Genomic DNA, 23,887 nt, shown 5'->3' on the forward strand with positions numbered 1-23,887 from the left:
AATGATTTTTTTTACGCAAAAAAATCCTTTTAAATCTGAAGTACCCTCCCCCCCCCCTCAACAGTGCTTTACCACGTACGCCCAGATGTGTTTCATTAGTTTCAAGGAAACTGAGAATGTAGTATTGTGGAGAAATCTTTTAGGACGTTCAACATTATCCATCTGGGTGGTAATGTTTTAGGAATCGATTTTTTTAAAATTATTAAATAACGACGACAAAAATGTAAAAAAAATTGCAGAAAACAAATTAGATGGTCAGAAACATAATTCTCAATTGGTCAATGGTAGAATCAAATATTTCTTTATCATCATCATATTGAATTTCTTTTTCTTATTATAAAATTCCAGGAAATCTACAGAAAATGTTTGTGAACAGTGACACATTGCAGAAACCAATAACTGAATAAGATTACTTATCTCCGATGATAGTTAATTTTTATTTTCTCAATTTTTTATTTTCGTCATCGTTATTGAATAAATTTTTAAAAACCGATTCTCAAACTCATCCCTCAACAATAAACAATCTATGAGGATTTTAAAGATTGAATTTGCACTTCTGTTGATCAAATTTGCACCGTAAAAACGTCTTAGAGGTCTCAAATGATTCCTAAAAAAATTCTCCACGATACTACATTCCAAGTTCAACTACCATACATTGCCGGTCACTCCCTTTAAGGCTTTTTTTCATTTTGCAAGTCTAAATCATTTCTTATGCAAATGAAGAGTATGCCGTCACATTCTGCAGATAAGAAAAGGAATTATGGAAAAGTATGATAAATAAATGCAACCGTAAAGTTTAATGAAATAGAAAATGTCATTAAAAAATCTATAAACAGGGCTGAATACCTACATAGCATGAGACTTCAGAGACAAGTTTACAGAACTTCAGCGACAAGTTTACAGAACTTCAGCGACAAGTTTACTGCAACTTCAGAGACAAGTTTACAGAACTTCAGAGACTAGTTTACAGAACTTCAGGAACAAGTTTACTGCAACTGTAAACTTGTTTCCTTCCTTGCATTAGCATATAATAAGCTATTAAAAGACTAAATTCAAGGGATAAGAGACTTAATTTAACCTTGGGATCAACATAGTTTAAAAGTTTTAGGTCGTCTTTACAGTCTACTCCTTTGTGGGTAACCCAGTACACGTAAGTACTAATCTAATCTAGACAGAAGGTGAAAGATTTATGTTGTAACAAGTTTTATTGAAATTGAAATTTACTTTGCTTTGACGTGACACCCTTCTATCTCTCCTTAGAAACTACTGCTGCGGGGGGGGCGGAGGGATACTTAATCTACATCAATATAATGGACCAGGGTGAGAGAATAAATGGGTTTATTGAATTATACTCTCAATCTAGTACATTAGTCATACAAGAAAAGAGTTATATTGAATGGGACATGGCACACAAACATCCAAAATGTGCATTGTGTACACTCTCACACAAACATCCAAAATGTGCATTGTGTACACTTTCACACAAACATCCAAAATGTGCATTGTGTACACTCTCACACAAACATTCAAAATGTGCACTGTGCACACTCTCACACAAAAAATAGTATCAGTTTGCCAATTACTCATTTTAAATGATTCTAAAACTAAAATGTGTAGGGAAACAAAAATTGTATAACAGACAATTAGTAAGATAACAGTAAAGGCTAAGGTGTTGTCGGCCTATTCTTAAAAAAATGAAGCAGATTTTTCCATAGCAGTCTGGATCTATGTGGTTAGGAATAAATTGAATGGTCCAGATTTTTAACAACTTGATCATTTTCTCTTTTCATATGTTTTGAAGGTTCCACCTGTCGTGGCAGATTTTGAACAAATTTCGAAAAAAAAGTTTTTTTTTGAAATTTTTGCTAAACTTTGAGCAGACATCAGGGGAAGTGTGAGTTACCGCCCAAAAAAGTGGGCCTGGTCGGTTCAGACGTTTTAACGTTTCTTGGATACAAACATATCGACAGACAGACAGAATTTAACATCAGTATTTATCATCTTTTTTGTTAAAGAAAAGTTTCTTGTCAAATTTTTGGTTTTTACCATATTTCGAGAAATTTTGATTATAGTCATTTGCCTTGAGACTATCTGTGCTAAATTGGTTTCGATAAAATCTAAATTGTCAAATGAGCCTGTTTACACTGCAAAGTTGCTTTGTCTCATCTTCATTATTTAAAATCATAAATTGAGTCATAAAGTCGTCTTCCTATTCTAGACTTTTCTGGTTATCACTGCTTTATCCTGATTTAGGATCAAGTGTGGGTAATTCAGCTTGTAAGTTATATTGTAGTTTATTGAAATATCCTGCAGCCTAGCTGTATAGTAGTGTATGTAAGTTATATTGTAGTTAATTGAAATATCCTGCAGCCTAGCTGTATAGTAGTGTATGTAAGTTATATTGTAGTTAATTGAAATATCCTGCACCCTAGCTGTATAGTAGTGTATGTAAGTTATATTGTAGTTTATTGAAATATCCTGCAGACTAGCTGTATAGTAGTGTATGTAAGTTATATTGTAGTTAATTGAAATATCCTGCAGCCTAGCTGCGTGAATGAATTATTATGAATAAAGTCTTCCTTATATATTTCAATATATACTTCTAAATGGAAAATACAATTTAGTAAAAGGAGAAATAAATAAGATTATTGGCATAACTCTCAATATATAGTGATGCAGGGTGTCTAAATAAATATATAGAATAAATAGATAAAGGGACGTGAGAGCAATTTGAAGTGACCCTCTCCCTGCAAAAATGACATTGCCCAATTCACAACGGTACTATTAATGAAACCTTTAACTGATCCATTCTATGTTTCTATATGTTGAAAAGTATTTAATTTTGATAGTTACTTTATATTTTCCACAAGAAACCACACTTGAAAATGATCAATTTCAAAATTAAAAACATTGATATTTAATTCATACTTGATAATAACAAAGCTTGAAATTGCGCAGTCTCTTTAACAAATCTTTAATAGTATAAAAAAATAGGATTTAAAGGTTTATTTGAAGAGGATAATAAATATATAAATATATAAATATATTAATATATATAAATGTATAATTACCCAATTCACAACGGAACACTTAAAATCTTTGTCTGTATAAATTAGAGATATCCATGCTTTTGTTTATTTAAATTGTTTATTTTGATTTGTGTTTCTCTTACTTACAAGAAACAAAATGGAGATGTTCTCAGATAGTAGCGCTTTTCGTGACAGAAAAACAATGTCATTATCCACATTTTTGATCAGATTAAGGTTTTAAGGGTACCGTTGTAAATCGGGCTTTGCTATCTTTGCATGTAGGGTCATTGAAAATTAAGCTTAAAGTCCCTTTAATGCTTAGTTTTTGTTTAACACAACGTTATACGATTGTGAAAGCTTTTTTTTTCTTCTACGAAATGATTAGTTGTTCATGAATTTGCATTTAAATCATATTTCAATTTTTCCGGCTCATATATCATAGTTTAATCAAATTAATATTATATACATTGGAGTTTTGTTTGCTTTAAAGTATATGAGCAAAATTGTACAGTGTGTCATTTTTTTTCCTAAAAATGTCATTTTATCTTTACATATAATACAGAATTTCTGTATACATCATTTTACAAGTAAACTCTTTTAAACAATAGTTAAAAACAGCCCAAGCCTTGGTATTTCCAAATTGATGTATTTTTTGTGCTTTCAATATTACTGAAGATATGAATTTTGGTGCAAAGTTTGATACAGCTATGAAAATTCTCCTCATTTATGAAGACTGGGTCAACTTATAAGTATCTCAACGCCTGAGCTTATGGTTTTTTCTATACCCTACTTATACAGCTGTGTAGCCCTAGCCATGAACATTTTAGAACTTCAACAACACCTTTATTATAAATAAGATGGCAAAATGCTAATAGATTTCTGCGTACAAGCGTGAAAATGTTGGATTACTGTTTACAAAAGACCAGATTTAAAAAGAAATGTTTTACTGTTTTTTTTCTGTATCCATAAATTTTGGTAATGGGTGTACCTAGAAAAACGCTACTCTCATAAAACGCTACTCTCATAAAACGCTACACTCATAAAACGCTACACTCATAAAACGCTTCACTCAAAACACGCTTCACTCATAAAACGCTACCTCATGAAACGCTACACTTATAAAAGCTACCTTATAAAATGCTAGTAAAGAAAAAACAACTGTCATGTTTATATTTGCATGGTTATTTAAATTCATAATAAAATATGTTAACATTTATTTAAATTATTTGTCGAATTATTGTCTATTTATCTGGTAGCGTTTTATGAGTGTAGCGTTTCATGAAGTAGCGTTTTATGAGTGTAGCGTTATATGAAGTAACGTTTTTCTAGTATGATCTAAGTTTGATGGGTTTGAAGGTTGATAAACTACTACGACGTAAAAGAAGAAAGCTGCACAGAAATATATTTTTTCAATCCCATCAAGGATATTTGTCAGATTAATATTGTAGGCTTTTAATATGTATGATAAAAGTAGTAAAAATCAAATAACCAGATGTTGTTTTTAATTCATTAAACTCAATAAAGAGTATCATAAAATAAAAGGAATATTTCCCTCCTAAATTGGCTACTTCTGTAAAATTTACTTTTTCGAATTGCCCCGGCTGACGGTGTCTTAAACTTGTATAACCAATCATATTTTTGTTTTAAAAATTATATGTCTACAACGAATGTTTAAAAAAATCAGCTGAACCGGCAAATTTGAAAAACTAACACTAACTTTCTGTTCCAGCATTCAGCATGCTTTCTGATGAAATCCTTGAAAACATTTCTCTCAAAACATGTAGAAAAAAAGTACAGGTTAAATATTGAGTTTAAAGCTTACCTTATAAAACGACGTGTCACGGTGAATAAAATGTTTCACCTTTCTCACATGCCCGTACAGTGTACAGTGTACAGTGAACAAAATACAGTTTAAACGTAAGGTGTACAGCAAAGATGTGTGCACGTGAAATATGAATCTATCTATCCATTGCTTTCTTTCTACGTAGACTCGTAGAGAAGAGAAAGCTTAAAGGAAAGATCAATATATAAGTTTATAAATATATAGATAGGGGGGGGGGGATACAGTGGGAGAATTGAGGGGATTCTTGTATCGGGGTTAGATATAATTTTAACTAAGCTTTAAATAAGCTTGAATATATTGAGTGGGGTGGGGTAGGGGGTAGCAACAACAAGAGGACAGTCATGGTGTAAATGCAATACCAGGGGGGGGGGTTAAAGGGTAGCCGTACAAATAGAATAAATTAGGCTCTGTTCAGTGGTTAAATGTAGGATAAATAAATAACTAGTTTGGTCATTTGAACGTTAAACCTTTGGTCATTTGGACGTCAAAAGTTTGGTCATTTAGACGTCAAAAGTTTGGTCATTTGGACGTCAAAAGTTTGGTCATTTGGACGTCCAAAGTGACGTCATTTCGACTTCGAAAATTAGGTCGTGAGGACGTAAGAATCCTTGCGTTAAACGTCCTCAACACGGCCTTAACACCTAAAATACACCCACTGGTAATGATTGACGTCCTCATGACGACCTTAGGACGTCCTCTGGTTTCTAGGGAGGAGTAAGCCTTGCAGGAGTAGGACTTGCAGGTTAGCAGGAGTAGCAGGAGTAGGACCAGCAGGAGTAGCAGGAGTAGGACTAGCAGGACAGTGGGAAGAGAAGTTCTTTATTTGTGTGTTTTATAAAGATCTCTATCTCATGTACGTATAAAGCAATTGCTTTCTTTTAGGTATGCCATTTTTATACTTACATTTAATAACAGAAGAAATTTTAATGTATTATCATTTTTTCTTCAACGTTTATTTTATGGAATCTGAAGAGATCAGATATTAATCGAAACTTAATTAAATTCATCAAATTAAATTAAAATTAATGGAAACTTACCTAGAGGTATCCGGACTATTTACAGAGTAGTTTTTAATCATTTATTTCCTAATAATCATTTTTAACTAATAGCTTCGAACTCGCCATTTTTTTTTCGCTCTCTAAAAAAGATTTTTTTGTTAAAATTAATGTTAATTGAGGTCGAGTGATTTGCCACAAAAAATGTGGGCGCGACGGGTTCAGACTTTTTAATATCAGATATATTTTAATTCTTTGTTTAGTGAATTTAAATCCTATATTCAGATATATCAGACATATATTTTAATCCTTTATTAAGATTATATTTAAATCCTTTCTTTAGATAATTTAAATCTTATATTCTGGTTTATGAGATATATTTAAATAATTTATTTAGAGAATTTAAATCCTATATTCCGATATATTTTAATCTTTTGATTATGGAATTTAAATCCCATATTCTGATATCTGCATTTTAATTCTTTGTAAGCGTAATTTCAAGTGCAAAGATAACAATGCCCGATTCACAACGGTACCTCTTAAATCTTTATCTAATCAAAAATGTGGAAAATATTGTCGTTTTTCTAGGCTTAACAGTTTTTAGTTCTGGTAATTTCTATTTGTTTTCCTGCAGTAGAAATGCGCGAAAGTCACTTTTGTTGTGAAACCACAATTAAAATAATCAGCTTAAAAAAAAATAATCACCGATATCTTATTCATACCTGATTAGACAAAGCTTTTAAGACATTGAAATTTGGGCTTTAATAATTGACATCTTTGAATGGAGAGTCACTTAGGTAAATTTTATGAAAGTTTTCGTAACTTTAAAGAAATTAACGCGGGGTTCTAGTTTTCTCAGTAATTAAGGCAATGTCTTTTGACATCTGCGCTTTGCTCGTCTGTCTGTTTGTATCCAATAAACGTCAAAACGGCTGAACCGATCGGGACCAAATTTTGTGTGGGGCCTCACATGAAACCAGGGAAGGTTTATTGATGGTCAGAATTGTCTCCAAAATTTGTTGACTTACATAAAATTTCGAAAATCCTTATAGCCTAGTTGTTTAATAAAATACATTACACATTTCAGGTCATCTAGGGTTTCCATTTTTTCCCTTGCAGGCCCGAAGCTGTTTAGAATTATAAACCGTTCATTAACAACTTTTGGAAATCAAGGCCTATCTACAACAAACCCTGATTTTCTCTAATCCCTATATCTTGGCAACCTGATGATGTATCCATTGATAATTCAAAATAATAGAAACCGTGTTTGATATGAAGAACTGTTTGAAACATCAAAGGTCTTTGACATAAGGTTTGCCAGAAATAGTGATTAAAGAATTTGAATTTGTGACAAGTGTTCAGTTCCTTTAAAAATGTACACAATATTCTTATCATGATTGGAATAAATTTGAACTTCCTCCCAAATTCATTAAATTCGGTTCTTAATAACAGTACTCTTGAAACTTCTTCACAAATGTAATTTATTATTTAGATTTAGTGAATTTCGAAAAATAATTATTTCTTTTTTTTCTGCATGCACAATGCAGGTAGTTATAACAGTTTCTTTAGATGCCTATTCCACGACTTCCACAAGTAATTTCCGGCTGAAGATGAAAATTTAACGATACATATCAAAAATTAAAATTCAAACGCAATTTAGTCATAAATTAATCATGCAGTGGCAGAATTTAAACTGCGTCTCTCATTCGCCGAAAACCGGTTCCATTTGGGCGCCGGCTCAAATCTTGAAACACCTAATACAATTTCAAGTAGAACTTACCATGTTTAAACCGCGTCTCAAATTTGAGCCGCGTCTTAAATTCTTTTAATTCGGCCTTTGCTTTATTTATAATATATGTTTGTAATTTGAAGGAAAAGTATGTGCTTTATATTTTATAAAAGACCAGGTAAGTCCAGTAATGAGAGGAATTCGTCTTTTTTTACCAAAAGAATTAGATTACTGAGAAGTGCATTTTTGTGTTGCTCATTCCAAAAACTGGGATATGATCATATTAAGTGTATTTTCAATAAATTTAAAATCTTCTGATTGAAAGTTATGGGAAGAGGATTTATAAAACTATCTAAAAAGTCTATTCAACTTATCTATTTATTGTCAAATATCCAAATTAAATATTCTTGAGGAAAATGGAAAACTGTTGAACGAACAAATTAATCTTTGAAATATCTCCGTCAATATCCAAAGAATACAAGAATGAGTGAAATCTGCAGAACAACATCATACCACTCAGATCCACATCAGGTTTCCTCTCAATATCTTCATCTTCCTCATCATTATCTCTTGAATTGATAATAGTTCTTATTTGTTCTTCAAACTCTGAAACAAATCTGCCAGTGTCCTGTAAGGATGAAACCCCTTTAGTTTTGGGAAATACATCTAGATAAAAATCTGTGTGTCCTTTGCATGGAATTTGTATCTTCTCCAACCAGAGATCTCTGTAGATCTGAATGCCAAGAGTTTCCTAATCCTTATATCTTTGTAACCTAATTTTGATATTTTGAACTATGAATTCAGCTTATACTGCTACATATAGATAAAATACTAAAAATTTCAAATATGAAAGTTTTACAAACTATAGTAACCTTGTACACCATATTTATTTATATTCTTCAGTTTTACACCACTATATATTGCAGACCACTGTACCTACAAAGTGCAGTTGACATAACAAAGTTCCGGACAAGATCTATAGCTGCAAATTGAACTCCAGGAATACCCTTCAGAAGTGCTGCCAGTCAAAGCAGCGACTTTTCCTGAAAACACTATTTTTTTGATAAAAAATACTAAAAATTATTTAGTTAAATGGAGAGACAGGCTAGCCATGGTATTCCAGCTGGAAGTGCAGTATTGTTAAAGAGAAATTTTAGAACTTTGAGACGTTTTTACGGTGCAAAATTATTAAGCGAGAGCGCAAATTCAATCTTTTAAAATCGTCACGGATTGTCCATCCATCCATTTTGAGAATAACGACGACAGAAACCGATAACTGAATAAGATTACTTATTTTCGATCATAAAAGTTAAATTTTATTTTTTTCAATCTGTTTTACAATACTGCACTCTCAGCTCAACTACCATAATTAGCCGGTCTCTCCCTTTAAAAACTGACCTGATACCATTGAAACATCTCTGCCAAATTATCTGCTTCTGTTAACCAGCATTAGGCACATGAAGTCCAGTGCCGAAATCACTAAAACTAAGATATTGGATGATTTTGCATTTTGTTGCGATATTTTTTCTTAAGTTTACCCAAAGTTTACCTATCCTTTTCAGCTGATCTATTTTTTTCAGAATCTTTGGTAAAAGAATCAATGGCCGAATTTCAAGAATTTGAGCGGCGGTTTAAATTTAAGCCGTGGCTTAAATATGGTAGGTTCCACTTAAATTTGTATCAAATGTTTCAAGATTTAAGCTGGCACTTAATTTAAACCCGGTTTTGGTAGATTTAAACCACGGCTCAAATTCTTTAAATTCCATCTCAAGAAGATTTTCAAGATTTCTTTTTAATATTGCCATTGCTTTAACCTGACAAGAGTCTTTATATTCATCAATGTTTCCACGAAGTATCGCTTCTCTGTATGCAGCCCGATCCGGAATAGATGGAATCAATTTCAAATCATTATTGAATTGTAAACACTGGTTTAGATCAGATTTCAACAACTCCCACTATGTTGTGTCTGAGGAGAGCTGAAAAGTATTTCCAAACTGCAGAACAGCTGCCAACAAAATAAAGGTTGTTGTTATTCTTTGCTGGCCATCAACAATCAGAATTTCAAGAATTCCATTTCTTTCTGTTTTCTACTATAGGAGAATTATAACTTAAAAAAAGAATAAGATAGTAGATACGTGTTTCATAATAAAAAAGGCTCAAAATCTTCAAAAAGAAGAAAGATATGATCTTAATCGATCTTTTCAAATCGGCAAATATTTTTAAATTTAACTAACATGCACTTTTGAATCATTAATCATTTTCTATCGTCTCTCAGAAAAACGTGAATCAATCAAAAAATCCAGAGGTGGCTCAAATTTCATTTGATTGAAATGTCAGTTTCTAGATAAACGAAATTAATTGAAATTGTTGCATTAAAACAGCTTTTTTACAAAGGAAAGGAATGAAAGGAAGAAATAAAACTTTGAGTTTGAGAATTAGTGGGATTAAATGAAAAACAATTAATCAAATCATTGTGCACAAGTAGACCTTGGTCAACTTCCTTCTTCACTTTATCATCAACATTTTCCGAACCTTCATGTTTATTCTCTACAATAAAAGATAAGGATGATTTTAAATTCTTTTGTCGTTAATTTTTATCTTTTATTCTGTTATCTCTCCAAAAAATAGATTACTGAATGAATTCCTCTTTCTCAAAATGAATGATGATGATATTGCAAACGCAAATAATCCATTTAAACTAAAATTAACGAAAACTTGAAATTTCAAAGGTTAACACCATCAGGTTGCAAAGAAAGAGGGATTTTAAATTCGAGTTTGCGGCAAATTCTCTGTTCCTTTGTTGATTAAACCAAACTTTCCTTCCTCTATAAACACCAAATAAAATTAAGATAAACTAGAATAAAACCAAGTTTCGTTTTTAAATTTGTTTTCTCATATTTATAATCTTAAAAGTAATAACTTTTATATTGTATATTCTGAGCAGGGAACTCTTGTATTGTGGATATCGAGATTAATGCCTATTCTTGATTTTTTTAATCTGCAGATTAATTTAATCTGTATTCGATATCCCACCGTGTAAAACCTGAAGGAATAACTAAAATGAAGGGATTAATAAACATTGATCCTCAGCAAATTAAAAGTTTCTGCAGCATAGGTTTTGAGATCAAGCTATACGGAACACAAAAGTTCCCAGCTCAGGTTTCTCTTCTCCTGACAGTTTAAATCCTATGAATCTCCTTATCCTTGGTGTTGTCTGATACTCCAACCATGATATCCTCAATCCTCAATATACAAAATACCATCTCTACATCACTGTGATCTAATCACGCAAAAATACGTCAAAATTTTGTCCTTTACTTCCTTAATCTGAAACTAGAAACAAGTTTATAGTAATTTTTAAATGTACATGTCTAGAGCTACACAAATTTATGAATAAATTAGTTAGTTAAACCTAAACACAAGGTGTTGCGTTGCTACAGTTCAAATTTTACCCAGTCTCGAAAATTGATGCACAATTTTTAAGCTGCCTGGACCTCTTCGTACACTGTTAGAAATCATATATTGTTTTGTTCGACGGTAAAACCTATCAAAATTATTTTTAGAATTTAAAGTAAAAAATGTCAGTCCCCTCTTAGTGCACCGATAAGGTATGGATGTCCATCGCGTTTTACAGCCCGTTTTAAACATTCAAAACTTTAACACTTTTTTATGGGCTTCACAATAAGATGATATGCTAATCCTAATTCAAAAGGACATGCTAGGGCCTAGGCATGTTTGTTTTTAATACACAAAGCAAAATTTTTACTCTGGTATTAACCAAAACTATTTTTCAATAATTCGGTGAAGTCGTTTTTCGTTTTTCAATTGGGAAAATCGTTTTTCTTAATCTCTTTAATCAGAGTAAAAATTCTTATGATGTCTAAAAACTTTGAAAGTTTAAAAACGGGCTTTAAAACGATGAACATTTCAGACCTATAGGCCTTATCCTTTAGATCATTTGTCTGTGAGCGTGAAACTCCAACCAACCCACACTGAACTAAACAGAAGGAGAAGGTCAAATCCACACTGAACTAGACAGAAGGAGAAGGTCAAATCCACACTGAACTAGACATAAGGAGAAGGTCAAATCCACACTGAACTAGACATAAGGAGACAGAAGGAGAAGGTCAAATCCACACACTGAACTAGACAGAAGGAGAAGGTCAAATCCACACACTGAACTAGACAGAAGGAGAAGGTCAAATCCACACTGTACTAGACAGAGGGAGAAGGTCAAATCCACACTGAACTAGACAGAAGGAGAAGGTCAAATCCACGCTGAACTAGACATAAGGAGAAGGTCAAATCCACACTGAACTAGACATAAGGAGAAGGTCAAATCCACACTGAACTAGACATAAGGAGAAGGTCAAATCCACACTGAACTAGACAGAGGGAGAAGGTCAAATAAATGCGACATAACTGCAGGACCTAGAAACTTCTCTAATTATGGCTCGACACCAAAAAACTTTATTAGCATTTCTTAAAACACTGATAGGATTCTAAAAGACTTTTCAGAATGACTAAACGGTTGGTTTTCGACTCAGGGCAATCTATATATTCTTAGGATTGATAAAAAACTAAAACATTTTTCCTAATAGTGTTATAACGTTAAAACATTGATATTTACAGAAAAATTTCAAAATAAAGTTTATATTTTTTATTTTCAATTCTCCTTTTATTCCCTTCAATCCTTTTCAATTCTTATCTTAGAACCTTTGTCTCATTCCAGCAATAGGAGCGTTGAAATAAAGGAATAATTAATTTTTCATTCAAACTCAATATCTATGCAATAAAGTGAATGTAAAAGTGTTGAATTTGAATCCAAAAAAACTTTTGTATCAGACTCATGAAAGATGTATCTGTTATATAGCAAAGGGAAAGGAAAAGATAGCATCTAAAAAGTTTTATTAAACATGCAGTATCGTGAAGGGAAACAAGGACATATTTTTTTACTTTTTCAGATATAGGAAAGATAATATGAAAACATTATAATTATCTATTGGTATGGCTTAATAATTATTTTGCTACTATACCTCTCTAAATGAAGATCTCCGGATCACTTGTTGACCCCCCGGCCGATGCTTTGCTGGCAAAGGATGCTTTGCCATTACTTTTAAAGGCAAAATTCACGTATGTATATTAGGTACCCTAGGCAGATCACATATGTATATTAGGTACCCTAGGCAGATCACATATGTATATTAGGTACCATAGGCAGATTACATATGTATATTAGGTACCCTAGGCAGATTACATATGTATATTAGGTACCCTAGGCAGATCACATATGTATATAAGTTACCCTAGGCAGATCACATATGTATATAAGGTACTCTAGGCAGATTACCTATCAGTATGCAAATGTAAAGAAAACTGGTAAAAGTTCGAACAAAATGCCTTTATCATGCAAACATGATAATTCCTAGCCGCAGCGCACGGCCCCAATTGCAGCCCGCGGCGCCTCAGAGGGCAACCTTACCTTTGGAAAGTTGCCGCTTGGGAAATTGCACGTTTTTTGGGGAAGGTGCCATTTGGAAACTTGTCACTTGGGAAGTCGTCCTTGGGAAAATGACTTTGGGAAAGTACCTAACACCTTATTGATGGTGTTAGAAAGAAAATAGTTTTACTAAACAAGTATTAAATCAAAAATTTTGTGAAATGGGTCGATGTTTACATTTCGCAATAGCTGTGTACCATGCTTATTGGACTATTAAAGTCAAATATTAAGTGTGAAAATCATCTTTTCATTCCAGAGTTTTCAGATTATCACTAAACAACACATTTCAAAACAGTAGACCACAAACTCTTATCAAAGATATGTCATTATCGTCTGAGGATTGAGGAATAAGGAGACTGTCACTGAGCAATCTACGTAATCTACGTAATCTACGTAACCTACGTCATGATCCAACATAGTCCGGACTTAACGTGATGATTCACACTATTGGTGTAGGAATCCCAGTCCACTAAAGAAATGTGAATCACGATGATGCGGATAATCGCCTAGGACCTGTGCCTTTGTAACCTTACCCCTTACCCATTCAAGGACCTATGTCATGTTCCTCTCCAGGGACATATTCAGAAACTTGTCCGGGGGGGGGGGGCTTAAACTNATCCACAGATTTCACTGGTCTAGGGGGGCTGAGCCCCCCATAGCCCCCCCCCCTGTAGAACTGATAATTCAAACTGTGAAATCTGTTATTTCAAAAAATTTAAGTTTGATATATCAAAGGTTTACACCACCAGGCTGCAAAGATATAGGGAATAGAAAATATAAGTTTGTGCCAAAAACTCAATTCCTTTAAACGATTTTGAATTTTGTTTTGCTACATATATGAAATATAATTTTGTAAAAGAATTAAATATAAAAACAATTAAAGTTTCTTCACAAATTCAAATTTATTGTGTTTTCGAAGTTTTCCTACTCTGCATCCCTTGGAGAGGGTACCCTGAAAGTCTCAGCCTGATCCCTTGAAAACTCAAGGCGGGACAAGGAATATTGAGCAAATACTCTGTGGTGGCCCTGGAGGACCGATGTGGAGAAGGTTTCGTCATTCGTGTGAACATTTCGTTCCCTTCTTTTCTACATATTTTGCTTCACTTCCTCTCTTCCTGAAGGCTGCCCACCCCCCTTCCCTCTTTCTACAGCCTTTGCTTTTTTCATACACAAAAAGTATATGAAAACGTCATTTTTTGCGTTCTTTATAATTTTGCTTTTAAGTCTGAAATGATTTATAGTGTGTTGACAGAAAAATGTCTACTTGCTGTTGCTGTTTTCCTCTTGATGTTGGTGTCTGGACAATTGCTAATCTTGAGGTGAGGCACACCAAGATAAAGCTAAAGTGAAGCGCACGCACGATTAAGATATTATAATTTTTCAATCCTTACTCCTTGTATTAAAGAGCTACTGAGAAGAACTTAAACTTTTTAAATTTCTAATATGCAACCGGATAAATTTTTTTACGTCCGACTTGTGCAATAAAAAAACTAAAGGATCTACGAGGTCACGAAGTCCTACCAGTAAGGTCGCATAATTTTGACCTTCTCTTTCTGTCTAGTTCCCATTGAGTTGCAAAGAAAAAATAATAATTTTAACAAAATTCCAGATACTATACATGCATATGATTATATGAAAACTTTCCGGCAAAAAACATTCCGTCAAATGAATTGGGAACTGAATAATGTTGTCCACCAATCCAGAAATTTACATGTCCAAATATTCTAATTGAAAAACATCCAAATGAAATTTATTTGTATTTGTAACATTCCATTTCTACATCATTCAAAAATACAATTTCAAATCAAAGTGATTCGGGGAAAAATATCAAAGGTCCGAAAATTAACATCCAAATGACCGCTTAAAGGCCCTCGATTACTCGTTGTAAAAGAAAAAAACAATTGTTGTTATAAATAATTATGTCTTTCAAATTTTCTACAGTTTGAATTTCCCAATCATTTTTGACTCGAGGATCCAAAAAAGTTGTAAAATAATCTTCGCTCATATAAATTTATTTATATGTTAGCTATAAAGCCTATAATAGCTGGCCATACAGCTTTTTTGAGGAAACCCATGGGTTCCCTGGGGGTAACATAGGCTCAAAAATAGTAGATTTTTATAAACTCGATTTTTTTCTCCAAAAATTATTTTTTTTTAATTCTACGGGCAACGCCGGGCACATCAGCTTGTAACAAATATTACAACAAGATGTAGTGTTATTTAAAAAATAATCACTTTCACAAAGCAGGAAGAGATTTTGGTAAAAATATACTTTATTTTTTAGTTAATTGGTCATGTTGTGATCCTCGGCACCACCTTCTGGACTTTTGGACAACAGGTCGGTTTCAATTGTTTAAATTGAACCTCAATTCACATTAAAAGGAACTGAGGTTGCAAAGATATAAGGATTAGAAAAGTTGAATTTTTGGCAATACATAATTCATTTACATAAAAAGAGCTGAGATTTTGTAAAAATTGAAGTTGAGAACTTTCGATAACATAAGTTATTTGAGCCAACAGAACTCAAAGTGTGAAATGTCTACGGTCTAGGGGTACAACGATATAGGGATTTGAAAATCAGAGTTTGTGGCAATTAATTTCTTTACATATAAAGGGATTTAAACAAAAAATGAGTTCAGGGCGAAATTTAAAGAAGTAAGAGTAAGATAAATTTAAAAGTTTAATTCCAAAATACTTGTCCACACTTTTCTAGCTTTTAATTCTTTTATTTTACTTTATTACCCTTCATGTTCCATTAGCATAAGTTCGATGTGTACTTTTAAATTTAGTTCTGGAATGGGAGTGAGGTTTTTTATGGTAGTTGGAACTACGGTTGAAATTTCAATTATTGTGCCATTTACAAAGGAAAATGTACGTTTTTATTTTAAAATAAATATTTTACAAACAGTACTGAATTATCATCTCTGGTCCATTCAAGGTTATAATGCAAGGAAAGTTAATTGCAGTTGCGTATACTCTGCGTACATATTGAAACCAGTTCTCTCTGGACGGAATTTGTAAACAAGAATAGATGCATCAGCGTCCTATATTAGAATATTTCACTGATTTTTTATTTGAAAGATGGATCCCATGTAAGGCTTCGAGATCCGTCTTGTGTTTACATTACCGCCCAGAGACGTACACTGCAGTACAAAAGATGCGTACACCTTTGAAATAACTTTCCTTGCATTATAACCTTGGGTCCAACTATCTCCGTGTACTGCATACTCCTATAAACAATTTTTCAACTTGCAGTTGCAAATATAATATATAAAATAAAGACAACGAACAGATTCTTTCAAAAATAAATATTTCAGGCCGTGATAACGGGTGAAAATTTAGGATTATTAATCCTGCAGTTGGTCATTTGGATCTCAGGAGCACTTTGTGTACTCCTACTCATTGCTGGTCTTCAGTAAGTACATCATTCAGATATAAGGAGTACTTTTTGTGTACCTCTGCATATCTGTGCATGTTCAATGCACAAACATCATCTAGTTCTCAAAAGTACTTGTTGTATTTCTTCTCATCTTTAGTCCTATACATTAACCATTTAGCTCCCAAAAGGACTTTGGTCTCATCTTTTGATCTGTGTATGCACTTTGCACATCATCTAATCTATGTATTGTATAGAACTGAGACTGCTGGGTATATAATACCATCTCTAATCTATGTATTGTATAGAACTGAGACTGCTGGGTATATGGTACCATCTCTAATCTATGTATTTTATAGAACTGAGACTGCTGGGTATATGGTACCATCTCTAATCTATGTATTGTATAGAACTAAGACTGAGACTGCTGGGTATATGGTACCATCTCTAATCTATGTATTGTATAGAACTGAGACTGAGACTGCTGGGTATATGATACCATCTCTAATCTATGTATTGTATAGAACTGAGACGGCTGGATATATGCTACCATCTCTAATCTATGTATATTGTATAGAACTGAGACTGCTGGGTATATGGTACCATCTCTATTCTATGTATATTTTATAGAACTGAGACTGCTGGGTATATGATATTATTTCTAATCTATGTATTGTGTAGAACTGAGACTGCTGGGTATATGGTACCTTCTCTAATCTATGTATTGTATAGAACTGAGACTGCTGGGTATATGGTACCATCTCTAATCTATGTATTGTATAGAACTGAGACTGCTGGGTATATGCTACCATCTCTAATCTATATATTGTATAGAACTGAGACTGCTGTGTATATGGTACCATCTCTAATCTATGCATTGTATAGAACTGAGACTGCTGGGTATATGATACCATCTCTGATCTATTTTTATTTTATAGAACTAAGACTGCTAGGTATATGGTACCATCTCTAATCTGGGGAATAATTGGTATTCTACTCAATGCTGCTTCTATGATTTGGCAGGTATATTGATAAAAATTTAAATCGTTTTTCACGGCGTTAAATCGTGTCATAAGTGACTTTACTGAAATAAAAATTATTAAGTTCTAAATAATATTTGGTTTACTTTATCTTAAACTATAAGTTAAGTTAACCTCATATTAAATCCTGTGTGTAGATTGTGAATGTAGTAGACTCAGTGGATTCAGGACTTATTATTGGTAGCATCGTTGCAGGTAAAATATAGCAGATTTTCTTTAAATTAAATAAAAATTATTCATTTTTCAATATTTCAGTATATCTGATCGGTTTTCTGATTAGTCTGTACTTTCTCTTTGTAAAGTACAGAAGATACGTTGAGGTGAATTTTTTCAGTTTTACTATTTTTTATCTAAATAGCTCTTCAATAAAAGGAATTTTTATTGTAAACATATCAGATTTCAATCTGACGTGCAAATCACTTTTTAGTTAATTGCCAGTCGCCATTTTTATTTATAGGGTGTCCAACGAAACATGACAGTTGAGAAATAGTCTAGAATGTCGTCTTCCAAATACTAAAATAAATTTAAAGACTTTTTGCAGTTTAGTTCGGTAGCAAAATCTATTGCTCCAATATATCTTAATCTGGGATCGATGTTACCATAATAAAACTGCCTTATAATGTTTATTATAATTTTCTTTGGCAAACAACTTGAAAAATTATGGAAGAAGACATTTTAAAATATTCAGCAACTGTCATGTGTAGTGGGACACCCTGTATAACATTTAATCCGTATCAGTGGAATTATTTCATCAAAAATGACAAACCCTTTTTGCACTAGGAAAAAATTATTCAGGATAAATTATTAGTAACATTAAAAAACACTATCAAAACACGTTAATACGGGAATCAAAAGAACCGCTGAGTAACGTCAATTGTCCGTTTTTCGATATTTCAAAAACTTTTATATTAAAAACTGAAAACTATTTTTTTGATACTTGGAAAAATACATCATAAATCTGAATGAATTTTCTAGCATTATTTCAGCACTTTTGTTTTTTACCCCCTAAATCCGTCATTTGGCCCTTTTTTTCCTGCTCTAACTTGTTTTAATCATGATTTAATCATATATTTTATTTAGTTAAAGGAAGAGAATGAAATCCGACCAATGGCCTAGAGATTTAAAAGTTATTGAAGTAAAAATTCATATTTCAACTATATTCTATTATATATATTTCGGAATCTAACCATTTTTATAATTTTTTCCTTTAGTTTGTTTGAAATATCTTAAAAAGTATGTCTGATAATTTTGAATTTATGCTGTGCTAAATTTAAGAATAAAGTCTGGACATCGTGTTTGAAGGTCCGAACTTGCGCGTATTGCATCTACTTTTGATCTACACTCAAATTTTCTTCTCATAGCTGAAAACTGTGTGAATTTGTGCATGCGCAGACGCGCAGTGTTTTCAAACTTTGAAAAATATTCTGGACACCGTGTTTGAAGGCCCGAACTTGCGCGTGGCTATGAACAAAGAATCTGCGCGTAGAGAGAAGTATAGAGTTTATAATATAAAAACTTACACTCTAATTTTCTTCTCGTAGCTGAAATCTGTGTGAATTTGTGCATGCGCAAACGTGCAATGGATTCAACAATAAAAAAATAATCTGGACATCATGTTTGAACTGCCGAACTTGCGTATTGCATCTACTTTTAATCTAAACTCAAATTTTCTACCCATAATTGAAAACTGTGTGAATTTGTTCATGCGCAGACGCGCAGTGTTTTCAAGCTTTGAAAAATATTCTGGACACCGTGTTTGAAGGCCCGAACTTGCGCGTGTCTACGTTTAATCACGAAACCTTACATGTCACGCTTCGAGTTCTTTAAATTCTTGTATCACTGAAACAAGGTGCATTTGCGCGTATTTGTATCTATTCTAAATATATACACATATGCTTGCCTTTTCTTATACACTTCAAATATCAATTTGCTATGAATTATATTCATTTTATTTATTTTCAATTTTTTTTAACTATTTTATTTATTTATGATAAATGTAGAGTAATTACATTATTTAACGCTCATAATTTGATTCGATTGAAAATTGTTATGTTTGGCATTTATGATGAATATCAATCATATATCAAGCATTTAAAAATTTTAATTTTATTTTTATCTCTATTTAAATATAATCATTATTAACCACACACAAAGGAGCTGAAAACTCTAAATGTAAAGCCCCTACATCTTTGAAATCTGATGGAATAAACCTTAGCTGTTTAAAATGAGGAATTCTCCAAAATATTTACTGTTTCTAAAGATTCATCAAATTAGAGTCTTAGGCGAGTTTTCAGTTTCTTAATTTTAGAACTAAATGTATTTTTAGTTTAGTTTAGTCCTTGGTGCAGTACACACGATGAATTGCTAGACCGGTATCCGAGTACAGTATTGCAGTGTACACTAATTCTCAAGTTTGTTTTCTTCCTAGAACTAGAATTTTTCTCCACGAGATTTCTTTTTTGTAATAAAGTGTTGAGGTTTGGGCGTTAAAATGCCACCAAAGTTAAGAAAAGATAATTTTGATAATCCTCCCGAATCCCTGGCTGACGTTGTGAATCTTCTTGCCGGGATTAAATCCTCAATCGACACTTTGGACAGCAATTTTGAGACTCTGAATTTAAAATTGGAGAAATTAAATGAGAGAGTTGAACGCCAGGAAAGTTCTTATTCTGAGATTAAATCTGAAATCAACTATCTTGAACAAAGAGGTCGCAATAATTCTCTCCGATTATTTGGTCTCAAGATTGACGAAACTACCGCTAAATGTGCGATGAAAACCTCTAAGTTCGTTTACAAGAATATTCTTCATCCGATCCTGTGTAAAGCTGTGGAGGAGAAGGATATTTCCCAGATTCCTGATGCTTTATCCTTGATTGAATATTGTTATGTTCTTCCTGCTCCTAAGAACCATCCCAGTTCAACTCCAATTATAGTCAGACTTCATTCCCGTCTTATCCGTCTACTGATCTTTCGGTACAAGAGAGATTTTTTCTCTAGTAACAAAGATCTCAAGGGTTGTTTCATAACTGAAGATCTCACCAGTCAAACCTGCTGTCAGCTGAATGAACTAAAAGCCAAAGAGAACACCCTGAAAGCTTGGACCTTGAACGGACGAATCAAGTTTACAACCAAGGATTCACCTGATCAAGTAAAGAACTACTAAAAAAAAACAGTAAACAAGATCTTCCTAACCTAATCATCTTAATATCATCAGAATTTTTTTGTTCTATCCATCATGTTGCTGCTTCAGGGCCTGTTTGGTGACCAGTTGGATGACTTGTTTGTTGACCTGTTTGGTGGCCTGTTTGGTGGTCTGTATGGTGATGTGACCTATTTGGTGATCTGTTTGGTGAACTACTCCTTGATCTGTTTCGTGACCTGGTTTCAATCTCTTGGATCTAACTCTTGGATCCATCTCTGAGCAAAGCTTATGGCAGTCCTGCTCCAAGGTCTGCTTTGATCAGCAGGTTCTGTGTTTTTAATATCATCCTTCATATAGTTCAACTCCTTGGATCTTTTTCTTGGATCTATTTCCGAGTAAAGCTTATTGCAGTCCTACTCTAAGGTCTGCTTTGATCAGCAGGTTCTGTGTTTGTTTTTTTCTCCTGGTTTCCTTTTTTCTTTTTTAATTTCATCCCTTATATATTCATTTAGTCTGTATTTAATCCATTATAATCATCTATTTTACATCCTTCATATATTTATTTAGAATGTATTTAATCCATTACCATCTTTTATTTTACATGATTTCTATAGTTAATGTTTTGGTTGACTCATCTTAACTGTTATTCAACCTCATCATCCTATATGTCACTTGGAGTGTATTTTGTAATACTGTACTCATACTGTACTCATTTCTGCCTAAATCTTTTACTCTAGAATGTGCTTGTTGGAATTTTCATTGCTGCTGCTGGATGGAGGTTTTTGTAGCTGGAGCTTCTGTTATTCTTATTTATCATGGAGCTTCCTGATAGTGACGAGGTCGGTACCCTTAACTCTAATATGGAGCTTGATTTTATTCATGCTATGAATTCTTTAAATGAATCCCGTTCAAACTTTGATTTACCCTTTCATGATCCCTACATTGATTCTGACCTAAACTGTCTATTTTATGACGAATTAAATTTTCTTAATAAGTTCAATTCTTATAGAGATTCAATTATATTGAATGCAAATATTCAAAGTCTACAAAGCAAATATAACAAACTTAGAGATTTTGTTGTTTCTCTTGGCACTAATGATATTCCCGTTGAGATTATATCCTTGCAAGAAATTTGGTCTGTTCATGATGTTGATCTTTATGATCTGCCTGGTTTTCAAAAATTGATTTTCAAAGTAAGAGACAAAAGTAGAGGTGGGGGGTGTGGGTTTTTATGTAAAATCTGGACTTAACTACTATATCAATAATGATTTTTCAGCTTTTCATGAGAGAATCTTTGAATCTATTTGTATTGATGTTGAGTTTAAAGCTGGCAAAAAAAATCGTTTTGTTAATATTTACAGACCTCCAGGGAACCATCCCTTCCTCAGTCAATCTGATCAATCAGCTGCTTTTTTATTGAATTTACCTCTTTATTATCTAGACTTTCCTTGGACGCTACTGAAACTTATATTCTCATGGATAGTAATATTAATTTATTAAATATTTCTGGAAATCCAGCTAGTTTAAATCTTCTTGAATCATGTTTAAGTAATGGGTTTCTTAATATTGTGACTAAAGCTACAAGAACATCTCAAAACAGGTTTTCTTTGATTGATCAAATATTTACTAATTCAAATGGCTCAAAATATATGTCTGGTGTAATTTTGAATGATATCTCTGACCATTTCTTCACCTTTTCCTCATTTAATTCTTCTAAAAGTATCCAGAAGCCAAAGTTAAAGACGTCTTGGAAATTTAATGATCAGAATATTGCTATGTTTAAAAATAACTTAAACAATTTTAGCTGGGATCATTTGTTTGAAATAGACGATGCTGAAATGGCCTTTGACAGTTTCTGGGATTCTTTTATTGCCCTGTTTAATTTACACTTTCCTATTTGTCGTGTGGTTTTTAATAGAAATTTCCATAAAATTCAAGGATTTATGACAAAGGGTCTCTTAACCTCTCGTAGAAATAAACTCAGATTGCTTACTGTTTCTGTTTCGTGCCCTTCTGCTGAAAATAAGAATATTTACAAGAAATATAGAAACATGTACAATAATTTGGCTAGAATAAGTAAAAAGGCATATTTTGAAACAAATCTAAATGATCATAAGAATAACCCTAAAAAGGTTTGGAAATCCGATAATTTTGATAAAATAACCTTGACTGATGAAGTAGTAACTGACTCGCCTAAGATAGCAAATGCTTTTAACTCTTATTTCTCTGAAATTCCTACTAAAATTAGTGAAAGTATTCCGGAAACTTGTGTTTTAGCCTCCAGTTATCTTTCAGACTCTGAAAAGTCTTTTGAAATTGGTGAATGTGATATTTTAATCATTGAAGAGTTAATAAACAGTTTAGAATCTAAAGATACTCAAGATATTTATAATCTAAGCTCTTCATTTCTGAAAAATATATCTAAATGTCCAGCTAAACCATTGGCATTCATATTTAATCTATCATTTAAAACTGGTGTTTTTCCCTCTAAATTAAAAGTATCTCGAACAGTACCTGTTTATAAGGCTGGGAACAGGTAATCCCTCTTAATAGTGTGGTGTAAGCTTCAAGAGATGAAAAATATAGATGGAAATGTTTCTAAAACATTATCTATATTTTCATAGGATTTATACATGTTGTATTATAATTTATGATATCAAATATATATTTACACTGAAGGCAGTATAGATTAAAGCTTTTTTTAATGAAACATTTTTAGTTAAGGGCAATTTGAGAAACCACAAATAAAAATATTCAGTTTTCAAAATGAGAAACATGGATGTTTATGCAATACTTGATCAGACAAAGCTTTGAAGGGTATTCTTGTGAATCAGAATATATTTTAATTCTTTTCTTAATCTTTTAGTTTGGATGAGTGCAATGCAATGCAATGTAGCATGTATATTACTTGAGGAAGGGAAATGCAAGCAGATGTAATATTAAAAGACACCCCATGAGTGCCCCCCTCAGGGGTTTGAGGCACGCGTAGGGGGGGGGGGCGAGGGGCTCGACCCCCCCTCATACACCCCTGATGAAAATAGAAGGATAAAATAATTGAATATTTTATCACACAGAATGAAAGCAAAGAGTAAATTTGGGGAGAAGAAAGACAAAAAAAGATATGAAGAGATAATCTTTCTTCTCTCTTTTTCTTTCATCCTTCCATTCTATTTCTTGTCTCCTCGATTCTACTTTCTCTTCTCAATATTTACATTCTTTTTTTTCCCCTCTTC

General features: G+C 32.7%; 2 protein-coding genes and 1 long non-coding RNA gene across 3 annotated transcripts; 2 read left to right on the forward strand and 1 right to left on the reverse strand.

Annotated features, from left to right (window-relative positions):
* Positions 1 to 8,484: 8,484 nt before the first annotated feature.
* On the reverse strand, positions 8,485 to 10,416 carry LOC111704763 (uncharacterized). Its single transcript, XR_002765877.1, has 3 exons — positions 10,084 to 10,416; positions 8,995 to 9,683; positions 8,485 to 8,639 (listed from the first exon to the last, which is right to left on the reverse strand). It is a non-coding gene; the product is annotated as an uncharacterized LOC111704763 (long non-coding RNA).
* A 3,650-nt stretch (positions 10,417 to 14,066) lies between these two features.
* Positions 14,067 to 23,187, forward strand: LOC111704771 (uncharacterized). Its single transcript, XM_023477107.1, has 8 exons — positions 14,067 to 14,415; positions 15,381 to 15,434; positions 16,414 to 16,511; positions 17,411 to 17,495; positions 17,650 to 17,707; positions 17,768 to 17,832; positions 18,593 to 18,647; positions 19,839 to 23,187. Exons 1-7 carry the CDS (start codon positions 14,353 to 14,355, stop codon positions 18,626 to 18,628), a joined length of 459 nt encoding a protein of 152 aa, XP_023332875.1. The 5' UTR covers positions 14,067 to 14,352; the 3' UTR covers positions 18,629 to 18,647; positions 19,839 to 23,187.
* Positions 19,977 to 23,187, forward strand: LOC111704770 (uncharacterized). The gene is made up of 2 exons (XM_023477104.1): positions 19,977 to 20,660; positions 20,763 to 23,187. Exons 1-2 carry the CDS (start codon positions 20,004 to 20,006, stop codon positions 20,931 to 20,933), a joined length of 828 nt encoding a protein of 275 aa, XP_023332872.1. The 5' UTR covers positions 19,977 to 20,003; the 3' UTR covers positions 20,934 to 23,187.
* Positions 23,188 to 23,887: the final 700 nt, after the last annotated feature.

This window comes from Eurytemora carolleeae, unplaced genomic scaffold, assembly GCF_000591075.1.
Source record: "Eurytemora carolleeae unplaced genomic scaffold, Eaff_2.0 scaffold633, whole genome shotgun sequence".
In the NCBI taxonomy this organism is placed as follows: Eukaryota; Metazoa; Arthropoda; class Copepoda; order Calanoida; family Temoridae; genus Eurytemora; species Eurytemora carolleeae.

Coding starts and splice junctions, on each gene's coding strand:
- LOC111704771 (XM_023477107.1), top strand. CDS start 14,353: ATGTCTACTTGCTGTTGCTGTTTTCCTCTTGATGTTGGTGTCTGGACA. Junction 14,416..15,380: donor GGACAATTGCTAATCTTGAG/GTGAGGCACACC, acceptor TTTATTTTTTAG/TTAATTGGTCATGTTGTGAT. Junction 15,435..16,413: donor TCTGGACTTTTGGACAACAG/GTCGGTTTCAAT, acceptor TAAATATTTCAG/GCCGTGATAACGGGTGAAAA.
- LOC111704770 (XM_023477104.1), top strand. CDS start 20,004: ATGCCACCAAAGTTAAGAAAAGATAATTTTGATAATCCTCCCGAATCC. Junction 20,661..20,762: donor CCAAGGATTCACCTGATCAA/GTAAAGAACTAC, acceptor TTGCTGCTTCAG/GGCCTGTTTGGTGACCAGTT.